At 40.1% G+C, this 12,672-nt stretch overlaps 1 protein-coding gene across 1 annotated transcript; it reads left to right on the top strand.

The window, feature by feature from the left end:
* Window positions 1–7,195: 7,195 nt before the first annotated feature.
* LOC135461527 (phospholipase A2-like) lies at window positions 7,196–11,948 on the top strand. Its single transcript, XM_064738665.1, has 4 exons — window positions 7,196–7,334; window positions 9,606–9,750; window positions 10,655–10,779; window positions 11,790–11,948. The coding sequence occupies exons 1-4, from the start codon at window positions 7,274–7,276 to the stop codon at window positions 11,936–11,938; spliced, it is 480 nt and encodes a 159-aa protein (XP_064594735.1). The 5' UTR covers window positions 7,196–7,273; the 3' UTR covers window positions 11,939–11,948.
* The last annotated feature ends 724 nt before the right edge of the window (window positions 11,949–12,672 follow it).

Raw genomic sequence — 12,672 nt, 5'->3', positions numbered from 1 at the left:
GTACTCAAGAATAATTCACTTATACGACGGCGGCCAGCATTATGGTGGGAGGAAACCGGGCAGAGAAACCCGGGGGAAACCCACGACCATCCGCAGGTTGCAGAAAGACCTTCCCACGTAATGCCGGAGAGGAAGCCAGCATGAGCTGGACTTGAACTCACAGTGACTTCTGTTATTTGTTGAGAGGCTAGCGCAGACGCTAACCAACTGAGCTATGGAGTCCCCCGACTTGCGTCTGTTTGCAGTCATAAAATATGTACAACGTTCCATTACATACGATAACAATACCCGATATGTAGTTTTTAAAAGGCTTGTTTCACTACCGGCCTTGTTTTTACAGGGAGTTTGTGTTTCTGCATGACCATTTGTACGGTCTAAGACATTCACTGAAGACCTCTTGTCTTCCATCAGTATATGTCGCGCAAGCCTGTAGCCTACGTCAAAGGTGAGAAAGTTCGTCGGTGGTAACTTGGAAAAGTCGCTGACTCACCCCGGGCACTCCGGATTCCTCCTCCCTTAAAACTTGACGCCATGGTACAATTGAAACTTCTTAAGTGTGGTGTTAAGCAAAATTGAAGTAAATAGACCTAAATCAGTCAAATTAAAGGCCTTGTTTTCGCAGCTAGAGAGCCATGCATGTGGTGCGCAGGCGCCTTAACGTCAGGAGAAAAGTTTACTAACCATTGGGAGGGGTCATTCTATCCGAAATATAGTTACGTTTCCAACATGTACAACAAAAAAATAAATAAATAAATAAAAACTTTTTAAAATCCAGACGGAAACGATTAACACATATGTACAGTGTATCAAATTACAGGTCCAGCTTCACAATATAGTTAATAAAAATTCAGCAAAACACCTCAAAGAATTTGGTCATCTATATAGTATATAAATTGTATGTCAGTTCACAAGAGTGTATCTCCACTAAGATTCTTCGACTTCATTATTTTTACATGATATTTTGTGGACAATCCGATCTTTGGTGCGACTTAAACCGAGCTGATGGCGAGCTGATTAAATCAGACTTAATAAGGCGCGGAGCGAAAGGGCAAATGACTCAATTTCAAGTCGTGTGGAAGTGCCCCATAGCTTTTCATCAGTGTCCAAGAGCTGCCGGGACGTCTAGTTGGCTTAACATTTCTTAAACGGATTCGGTTCCCCTAAAGCACGGTATCTGTCGAGCCGCAATATTGGTCGACACGTCTTTAGCTCGTAATGCCGCATCTCAGGAGATTTGCTGATCTTATATTAGAGCAGTAATTATACGAGGATTTATTTAAAGGCGGAGCGGAGGGAATGCCACTGGAACTCTAATATACAGCGACTGGTAATGCGAGTCTCGACATAGTCAAACCCTAAACTCATTTTACAAGGGACACCAAGGACATAGCCGTCACTAACGGCTGACAGAATAATAAAAACAGAAATCCACAGGAGAGACAAAGCTGTTTACAGCAAATAAAGGCTTTAAAGTGAACTTACAAGCCTATTAACGTGAATAGTTAATGTGTCCTACATTTGGTTTTATGAGGAGAGAAAACAAGGTGTAATACCAGAACCTGACTTTGTAAACAGAGCTTCGTAACCCATGGCATTAACCTTCTCCTAAACAATCTTGACCATGCATCAACATAATTCAACGCGTTGTTTTGATAATTAAAGCGCAGATTGATTACTTTGTAAAATGGGTTACGAACATGTACTAAAATTGTTTTTGTTATTGTACACGCCCTAAACAGCATCCCTGGTGTACTTAAACGTGTGTATGTGTGTAAAAAACTTGTGAATACAGGTCAACTGACCAAAGACAGCTGATCCAATAGTATTGTTAAGATTCACAAAATTTTCTGTGGCTTGTATCAAGTTCTCTGCAGGGAGCTCTGCTTCCACACCGCAGTCGTACAAATGACCACTGATTAACCGACCATCACGGCCAAATTGATGTTCTCACAGGAGAGTCGTACAAGTGACCACTAGAAAACACTTTTAATTTTGGAAGTTCAAAGAAGAAGATTCAGAACTTTCTTTAGTGAATGGCTCTACCCAAAATAAACACAAAAGACCAAGTTCAAAACAAATGATAAAAAAATTGTTTTTCGCAGTATTTTTGTATGTTGACACATGTAAGGCACGCTGCACAGAAACGTATTAAGACACAATATATGTAAGCATTGCATCAAACCCATACTAACTACGCATATATCTCAAAATTCCTGTCGTTGCACTTGTAGTAATGTCGAAAAAGATTCCTTTCAAGTCACAGATATTTCTTCCAGACGTTATCAGCTTATGGCAGTTCTAAAACCTGGTCAACACTTTCACCTCGCCCAGTCACTTTTTTTTCTTTTATAGAAAATATGTAGTATAGAAAATTGTGTGAATCGTAAGAAGTCAACCAGCCTGGATTGTAGTTACACTAGACACAAGTTATCCCGAAAAAGACACTTTTCTCTGTAAAAGTAGATGATAAAACCGTTAGACCAGTTGACTCAGTACTATTGAACCTGTTGTCTTGGGTTGGTCAGTTGAGTGGATACCAAACAAAATAATCCGTTCTGTGCATAGCAGAGTTGTCTGACAGCACATGTCCATGCGTGTTATATCACAAAAATTAAGGTTTCCTTAACCTCTTCAGAACACACCTAACAACACACAGTTGTGTACATGTTTTCTTCTGAAAGAAGTGCAATCTTGTAAAACACAATACACTGACTAAACATGCACACGTAAAATTCCATCATTAAAGACAAGCAATTCAAGACTGTAAGGGAGGTGTAAAACAGTAATTGTGGTTATTTTGATGAGAAATGCCAAACAAAACAATATAACAGTCTGGTGCTTCTTAAATATGCTATCTTCCGACCACTGAATCCAGTCTTATCAATTCTTGTCAAAAGTATTTCAAGATGGTCATATTGTCCAGCTTCGTACAGTCTGAGAAGAAACCATGTTAACAGCAGTTATCTTTGCTAATGAGCAACGATCGAACGTGCCGCCCTTTACACCCAACATCCCACCCCACACCCTCTTCCGCCTCAACACTCAACATGTCTAACCCACGCCCGAGCCCCTTCGTCAATAAGGTGATGTATTACCAACTAGTTTACCCAGTACGATTTCAAGTAAGAAGCTCCCATGGAGGTTTCCCCGCCAGTGAGTTAAACCGGCCAGATCGACTGCGGCTTAACATTACGACAGTTTGACACGTACACAAAGGGAGTGCGGTCGTTCTCCCTGGGCTGTAACCGGGTTAATTCCCATCTAAACATGTCCAGTTTATAGCATGAAACCAAAAAGCAAATTGTATTTTCCTCAAGGAAAACATTTGTGTCTGTCTAAAAATGTCCATATATACTCACTCAACAAGTAAGTTGTCAAAGATATAAATATATTCGGTTTCCTCCGACCTCCTCGTATAAGTGAAAATATTGTTGAGTACGGCGTAAAACACCAATCAAATAAATAAATCAACATAAATATTCTGATCATACATACTGTCTTTTTTCTATTCAAGGTCGAAGAACAACCGATTTTCAATGAGCAGGCAAAAATGGTTATTCAATTCACGTTGCAAACGTGTTTTCAAGGTAAATTCACGAAGGAAGGGTCAAAATAAAGGTTGGCAAGCTCAGAAACGGGTGTGTCCACCACGAGCGTCGATGGTTTGTGTGCATCTCCGTCTCACTGAAGTCACCAGACGAGCAAGGAACGCTGGATCCGCCTAGATCCAGGTTAGATATCTAGCCACTGGGGCTGGCGACACTGACGTCTCAAGCGTCGATCCATTCCCTTCCAAACGCGCTCAATAGGTGCTAAATCAGGTGAATTTTCTAGGTCAATGGTCCACATGGCCTCCCCAAATGTGAAAGCTCACTACACCATCACTGACCCGCCGCCAAAATGGTTACACGACAAGACAAGTGTCAACGTAACGTTCACCCCAACCACGGTACACGCGTTGACGCCCATCTGAATGGGAAAGGTGGATACGTGATGTTCTGGCGTCAGGACGACCTGCTTACGTCTTGTGGGTTTCTGCGACGATGATCTTGAATGATTCGAGCGGTTTCTTCTGCTGTTTGCTCGTCTTGCTCGTCTGTTTCTGAGGTGTGTCAAGCACTCCCGTAGCCGTAGTTACCCCGTGGACGCCCAGAGCGCGGACGATCTCTAACGTCGTGAAAAATTCTATAGTGTCGAACGAGCGCTGCTGTGATGTTTCTATGATGTTGCGTTACTTCTGCGGCAAGCATGCCAACCGCCTGAGTAAGTTCGTTTAACATGAGTCTTGCACGATGTCATAATACCTTTCAGACTGAATGGGTGAACGTTTGCAATGGTTTACGTGAGACTCTTCGGTGAAATACAAAACTGGCCAATCTGAGCATACATGCAGTCGTAAACTACTCACCACGTGGCAAAAGTGCCACGTTGTCGTCACGCTTCGAGCAACGCGTAATCTATGCTGTGAATGCGTATTCCGAGGTCGCATATAACGAATATTAATGTAGGATGTACTTTTATAAATGATGCGCCTGTAGATATTTTCCTGGAACCACTTTTTATTCATGTGCAATCTAATTATATCAACCTAAGATACAACAACATTGTACTTAAGTGCGAATTCGAAGGTAAAATAGATTGCGAATTTTTCACACTAACACACTGCTACAGGACAACGCAAAGTAGACCTGAATCCCTCCTCTGACACCACATATGTAAATTTGCATGAAGAATTAATTGTTGTTGGGATTTGTTTACCACCCAAGGATAAACGATGTTTGTTGATTATGCCTGAATTACGTTGTTGTTAAATCGTATTCCCAAGGCTTTCCTAAAAACGACAGGGCAGTAAATGTTTTCCGACGATTTTGCCCTTTGAGTTAAGTTTCAAGTTAACAGCCGGAGGCATGAAAATGTTACTTATCTTTGAAGAAAATTCCAAAGTTTCCTTGAAAAATGGAATGTCATCACGATAGTTCTGATCCAAGCACATATGCTTATTTCTAAAATGATTCACATGCAACAGTTATTTGTTTTTCATCTGCGCTGAATCTCTCCTCTGAGTCTCTTTCGTGTCCAAAGTAGTCCAAAGATGGCAGTAAGTCTTATAAATGACTGCAGATTCCAGCAAACATTTGCGTACTCAACTGTTCCAGTAATTTGCGTTACACGTGGCATCTTTCATCACATGAATTTTTACCTGGATGGAAACTTTTACATACAGGTGAAAACGGTTTTCCACACAGGTGTATACTAAAACATTAAAAAAAAAACCCTCCCCAACGCATAGAAAAAAAACAAACTAACAAAAAAAAGAACTAAAATAAATAGTAATAACAAAAGAGCGACGTGGATGTGAATTGTACCTCTGATTTCCTTGTAATTGTCGACTGTCTTTTCTTCTAATGATGGTGGAACTAAATGGTGCCGATACTTGAAGCCTTGTATATATTATATAACCTTAATACATTTGGCAGTCTTCAAATATAATGATCTGCACGATTTTGTTTCACAACAGCTAAATAATTCATAATTCACAGTTAATGCTTAGGCTCAGATGGTCAAAGCGCTGGACCAGACACTCGAAACACTTGTCAGCCAGTTAATACGATGGGTTGCCGCTGCTTTGGTCACGTGTTTGAATCCGGCTTTTGCAGCCTTGGCTGCGCTTTGTCAGCTACCTGGTGAAAGGCGATTTTACTCGGGAACTATGAATTCCTCTGTCCATAAATGTTATAGTCGCCATCATATAAGATCATCACAGCCTTAAACAATAATCAAATAAAGTAATAAACAACTCGTTTATATATACAAGACACAAGGTAACAGTGCGGCAACAGTTTACATATATATACCACCATCCTTGGCTCAACCGTGCTGGTCCATTGTGCATGGAGAGATTTCTCGAGTAAACCACTGCCGTGATGGAGAAAACAAGCAGCTGTTCTTGACCCAGGGCTTATATTCAGAATTATGTAAAACCATATATTGATAAAATTATTTATAAACAGACAGGTTTGTTTGGTTGTTTGAATACGAAAATGTGACTTCTTTTCACTCACTGATCATGCTAATCGTTAAAGGGGACATAACTTCGAGATGAAAGTGACGCCTGTACACACACGGGATTGTATACACTGACCTATTTGTTGCAAGTAGTAAATATTCCATGTATATTCTTAATAAAATAAATAAACTATCAGTATTTAAAACAGCAAAAAGGTAGCTATGTTGAATGAAGCTACCCACCATAATACTGACCTGCTTCGTTTAAGTGAAATATTTTTGAGTATACGGCGTAAAACACGAATCAAATCAAATAAATATGAAGCTAAGCGTCGAAACCGCGATTCATATACCTGCCGTCAACCAAGATGGACGTTCCAGGTCAGTGATGATAAACACGGACCAAACAAGACGGATTCATGAAAAGGGAAGCGGTGATGAATGTGCTAAGCTAATCAGGATTAATTAAGTGCCAGTATCCGAACGGTGTAACATGCTATAGTTTATAAGATGTCGTTAATCAAAATATGTGTTTTACTTGCGCTTTGTTTGCAACTGTTCATATCGAACGAGGCGATCATATTAAACTCGACGAACATGGCCCCAGTCCCGGTTTAGTCGAAATTAGTCAAATATGAAGCGGAGTGTCAGAGATTCTCGACCCTCAGTCGATATAGGCCTACTTGCAAGAGAATTATACTCGTTGTAAAACTTAAGAAACTTTGAGTGAAGGCGCTTGATGGAATAACCTTGACACACCAGTTTTTGCAGTAATAAGCTGTGACGTGATTGAAATCATCACACAACACAGACACGGGATCTAACAAATGTATATATGCTACAAAACGATATGAAGGACACATTTTGCTATTCAAGTACTAAAGGATTATGAACAATGAGAAAGTTGATTATTTATCTATTTATTTGATTGGTGTTTTACACCATATTAAAAAATATTTTACTTATACGACGGCGGCCAGCATTGCGGTGGGAGGAAACTGGGTAATAGAGCCCGGGGAAAACCCAGAACCCAGGTTGCCAACATACCATCCCACTTACGACCGGTGTGTCAAAACTGGAGCTATCCAAGTAAAGCGGCATAACAAGTAAGCTGATAAGCCGATATACATCAGCTTATAATAGACGCATTGACTTTTATCCGAGATATTAGTTTATAAATGTACAACAACTAGAGTTGGGAAGGTTTTCTATTATTTGCCACCTGGGCTGACATTGAGAAGGTCAAACAACAGCTGTGCATACCGACATGATGATCGTGACTGCCCTGGTCGTGGCGTTTCTGTATGTGTGCTCCGTAGCGCCAACCGGTAAGATATATAATGGCTTAGCATATACCCACGGCTTCTAAACATGCGTAAGTGTTGGGGTCGATTTTTATTAGGATTGCAAGTTATTAAACATGATACAACAGGATTCTGGTTTACGTTATACAATTTGCAAGTGAGCTCAAATGTTGTAATTGAAGGTGGTTTTGTAATAAGTTGCTCAGATGGTGTACCACTGGTAGTTTAGTGTACGATGTACAGTGTACGCTGCAGTATAGATATAACACCATATGGTCTCCCAAGCCATAATGTAAACTGGCCGATTTCAAAGAAAACATAAAATAAAAGTAAACAAAAAATTATTGTGGGCATGATGAGAGACACTGAAGGGGTATACAAAGACATCCAAATAGTAGTAAAAACGTATCGTTTTCTGTTACATGAGGATTTAAGATTACATGCTTTGGACAGACTTCGCAAAACTGGAAGGAGTTTTGTGGGTTTCCCATAAGCGACCCTGGTACAACAGCGGAGAAGCCTTTTTATTTTACGTAAAAAACTCTGATATGTGGAACAGTTATGTCATATATACGTTTGACTGAATATCTTGTGGACTGAGCAAACTTAGGCTGTACATGACAAACTGTCTTCAGGCTTATGTAAATCTAGCATGTATTATTTCACACCTACATATACATGGTCATAATGACGTGTGTGATAAATATATGCTGCCAAGAAATATCTAGGCAATGCAACGATTAGTGATTTGAGGAGATTTTGGTGCATCCTTTGGTATTAAGTGACGCAAATTTTTTTCTGTTAGTTAGTTAGTTTTTTTACTTGCATGATTGAGATTGAACGCCAATTCCAACATTATATTTCATGGCGGCGAGTAAATATATAATTGCTAAAATGCATGCAAGCTTTGTCTCGGATCTCAACTCATTGAGATAAGAATAACATGGGAACCAAGCGGTCCGCATGCAGTAGGCAGGGTTAAATGTTCACATTATACTTTGATCTATGGCCTAATTCTCGCTTGCTTACACCGATATAGCACTAACGCTAAACTTTTGACCTTGATTACTTCACTTTTAAAGAGCACTTTAAATTACAGGCCTATAATCAGGAATATGGTTATATTGTTATACTTAAATGTCGAAATGTGTTGTCAACAAGATTTAGTTAGGCGTATACTTCCCATCCTTAATTTTGTAGAGAACAAAACGGGTGTTTTAAACTTCTTGGAGTCTGTCGGTTACTTAACACATTAAAGTTCTCCATGTATTTATAGTCCATTTATTCTGCATAAATGGGGGTTCTCCATTTAGACAGTGGATTTCTGCTGAAATGCTTTCTTCTAAGTTAGCTTACTTCAATACGGTTGACTACAAAGAAGCATTAAAGTACTATCGGTGATTGTTGTGGGTATGTTTTGTAGGCCTACATATTGTTTGTCAAACTTGAAGATTTTAGTGTTGTTTTTTTCTTCTTTCTTTAACCCAGTGTCACGGAATGCCAACGCAAATAAATAGCTACAATGATTTTCACCAATACATGTATATATATATATATATTTATTTGATTGGTGTTTAACGCCATACTCAAGAATATTTCACTTATACGACGGCGGCCAGCATTATGGTGGGAGGAAACCGGACAAAGCCCGGGGGAAACCCACGACCATCCGCAGGTTGCTGGCAGATCTTCTCACTTACGGCCGGAGAGCATTAGCTGGACTTGAACTCACAGCGACCGCATTGATGAGAGGCTCCTAGGAGGAGCTGCGCTAGCGCGCTAACCGTCTGAGCCTATGGGGCCTCCGTGGCTCAGACAGCTCCTCCCAGGAGCCTCTCATCAATGCGGTATATATAAACATTCTGATATTATGACACAATAGTGTGTCACATTCAACATAATTTTCTGTTACTTTAATAGAATGGTTATGTTGAATTAATAGAATATGTGCGTTATATTTAACCTAATAATCTGCAGCATTAACAGAGTGCAATGTAGTAACAGACCTTCTGTTAGATTTAATTTTTGATGGTTCAGATGCCCTCGCATAGTCATTCTCTGTTGTTGTTGTCGCAGTTGACAGGCTCACGATTAATAAGGTCGAGGGTTCTAATCCAGGCCGGATCGGCTGCGATAAGTTAGAGCCAGGAAGTTTGTCAACTTAACCGTATAGCGTATATGTACCTGAACGACGTCATGTTAAGGGAAAAATTCTTGGTCGATGTTAAGCAGCATGTAATGAAACAAATAAAAAATTAATGATTTGTTGAGTTAAAAACAGCTTACTGTCAGCAGATGGTCACAGCCTATTTAAACGGCGCCTGGACCAATTCGGAGAGATGGTACACCTGAAGACAGGCCGAGATTCTCTGGACTACAACTCCTATGGCAACTACTGCGGTATCGGGGGTGGAAACACGCCGGTAGACAACATTGACAGGTATCGGGTATTTCATCTTTATTTAATAAAGTTGGCGGCGCCCAGCATTATCCATATATAGCGTGGTATCAACTTTGCTAGTAAGAAGATGGTAACTATATAAACACCAGGTAGGAGATGTGAGCACTAGCTAGTGCCATTTGTCTTTGTTAATTCTCGACAAAATTAAGATGATTTTGGTTCTTTTTTGAACAAACAAGTTTAAGCGGTTTTTTTCCTAAAGTGTTTTTTCTGACACGCCGAGACAAGTTTCAGACGAAGCTTGAATTTTTGGTCGTATCGTCCATTTCCAACAAAATTAGGGCCGTATTCGTTTTGTTGTGGAGTTATTATTCTTACAAATCGAGTCGGTAAGGAGACATATATTACAATACCTATATACTTTCAGAATGCTTCTTCATTCAACCTCTGGCATAAATTTCAAGTCCAAATTAGTGAATGTAGGTTGCAGGTCATTCTGGAGAATGTTGTACTTTGTCTTCCAAGGCAGTTCTTGCAACTCGATTCTGCATGTTTACCCGCTCTAATCTGATGTACACCGCAGCTGCGACGGAAGAACTCACTCGAACAACTGTATATTTTCCTCCAAGAAATTGATGTCGCAATTAACTTGTCTGCATTATTACCCGGATGACAGCAACATGACAAACATCTTTTTTTTATATACAGTTGTGCAAACAATACTGCATGCCATCTTGAGATTCAATAAACGAAGGTCAAGATTTTAATTTTGTAAACTACATAAAGAAAAGAAGGATGTAAAGCATTCATTACCATATTTATACTAACTACTGCTACACATTCTCTCTCTGTCTATATATATATATATATATATATATATATATATATATATATATATATATATATATATATATATATAGCGCACATTCGTATTATGCTCCAGATGCTGTAAGACTCATGACGCCTGCTATTACTCGGTAAACCGGAACCAGTGTTCAGCCGTGATCAAACTGAAGCCCTACCTGGAGGGTTACACCTGGCACAACAATAACGGACAGATCACCTGTTGTACGTCAATTGGCTTACCTTTAATTTATATTGCAAGGTTTGCGTATGATTGCCCACTGGACAGTTATTAGAGACCATGAATGTCGCTAGAGTTCCATGGTGTAACGTTACCAGACAATTGTCATTTTTAAGAAAACTCCAAAGGCATGCAACATATTCCAATATTCAATGCATACACCTTAGACGATATAGCCCATGCTCAGGAGATTCAAAACCGCCTCTATCTGTATTTACCATAAGCAAGCATTTTCAATATAGACCGACAAAACATTGTGAGCACTTCTTACAAACACACAACCGGTTTATCAGCGAGACAGTTTACGGGCTTTATATTTGCAATATAATGATGCTAGAACGCTCAAATCCGAAGCAGTGAGACATTTTGATGGCTTTGGTTGGTGCAGTCAGTGAAACTACATCGAACCCATTGTTAGTGCAACTCGAATGTAATGGTTAAAAAATTTTCTGTGAAGGTCATATCGGGATTTCAGATCGTGATCCCCTCATCCGACATACAGCACAACACCACTGAGGTATTAAACATACTGCTGGCTAACGTAATGGGAACCACTTCTCAGTGTTTTACTAGCAGTACCGCTACAGAGGGAATTTCCCTTTAGCTCAGTTATTAGAATACTGGACTTCAGATTTGAAGACCCGAGTTCAAATCTCATTATGGCCCACACAGTATAAATTTATCAATCATTACACTAGTGGGGTGGCCAAACAGCTTCCAGGAAGCACGAGCCATGTTGTGGGAACGATGACGTGTCTTGCGAGAGGTGAGGATTTAGCGGCAAGGTCCTGGCCCGAGTTCAAATCCTGGTGAGATGAGTAAATCCTTCAACCATTAAACTAAAAGCACTGGGAAGTTGGTCATGCAGAAAAACGATCATCGGCCTGGTGTTATAGTGCAAATTCAGCTTACAGCTTTGCCTAGATCTATATAGCTTTGCCATTAGTTTTGTGAGTGGTCTCCATGTTGTCAAACCCTGTCCATTTCTGTTTAGCTACACAGGATGAACAATGTAGACAGGCCACTTGCCATTGTGACAAAGAAGCTGCGGAATGTTTCGGCCGGTACAAGGACGAATATAACAGAGACAACCTCAAAAACATCGGCAAACTGCTATCAGATATACAACACCTTCTTGGCTGAATCAAAATAAAATAGCGTCTCATCAAAACCTGTGTGTTTGTTAACTTCATAAGTATTTAACTTACTAAATTTTCACTATGGCCAGATTCATGGGTGGAGGATGCCGGATTGCCAGTATTAGTGACGGTACTGTTATCCTTTCTCGCTCGCTTTTCACCATTCGGGGATATATTATATGTATTGGTCAGTCCGTGTCACTTGGGCTCATGATCCTGGTTTGTAGTGCTCATATTTGTAGTTTCGACATGGCTTTCAAAGTGAGGCATGCAGCACTATCGATGTGTTGGCTCTGATTTATTTGAATGATGCTTTACACCGCACTTAAGAATATTCAACTTATACGACGGCGGCCAGCATTGTGATGGGAGGAAACCGGACGGAGTCCTGGAAAAACCCATGACCATCCGCTGATTGAAGGCTCCCGAGTACTGCGCCGCTCTGGCACGCTAACCACTCGGCCACGGAGAGTCCAGTGTCTGCTTTGAGGGTGACCTGCTGTATAGAGACACGTTGTTATTACGGAAGAAATATTGAAACGTGGACAATGAACCTGAATCAAACAAAAGAGGAGTATATTTGCCTATATTGTACCGCCACATACCACAAAGACCTCTTGTGTCCTTCTGATGGAAAGACAGGCCTCTTAAAAGAAAAAAATTTAAATATCAATCAAATACCATTGAAAAGAGTATGCATTTCCTCGCAGGTGCATGCCATAAAAAATTCTAATATGT

Source organism: Liolophura sinensis, chromosome 1 (genome assembly GCF_032854445.1).
Source record: "Liolophura sinensis isolate JHLJ2023 chromosome 1, CUHK_Ljap_v2, whole genome shotgun sequence".
Lineage (NCBI taxonomy): Eukaryota > Metazoa > Mollusca > Polyplacophora > Chitonida > Chitonidae > Liolophura > Liolophura sinensis.
Note: the sequence above shows the minus strand (reverse complement) of the source record. Positions and strands in the feature narration are given on the sequence as shown.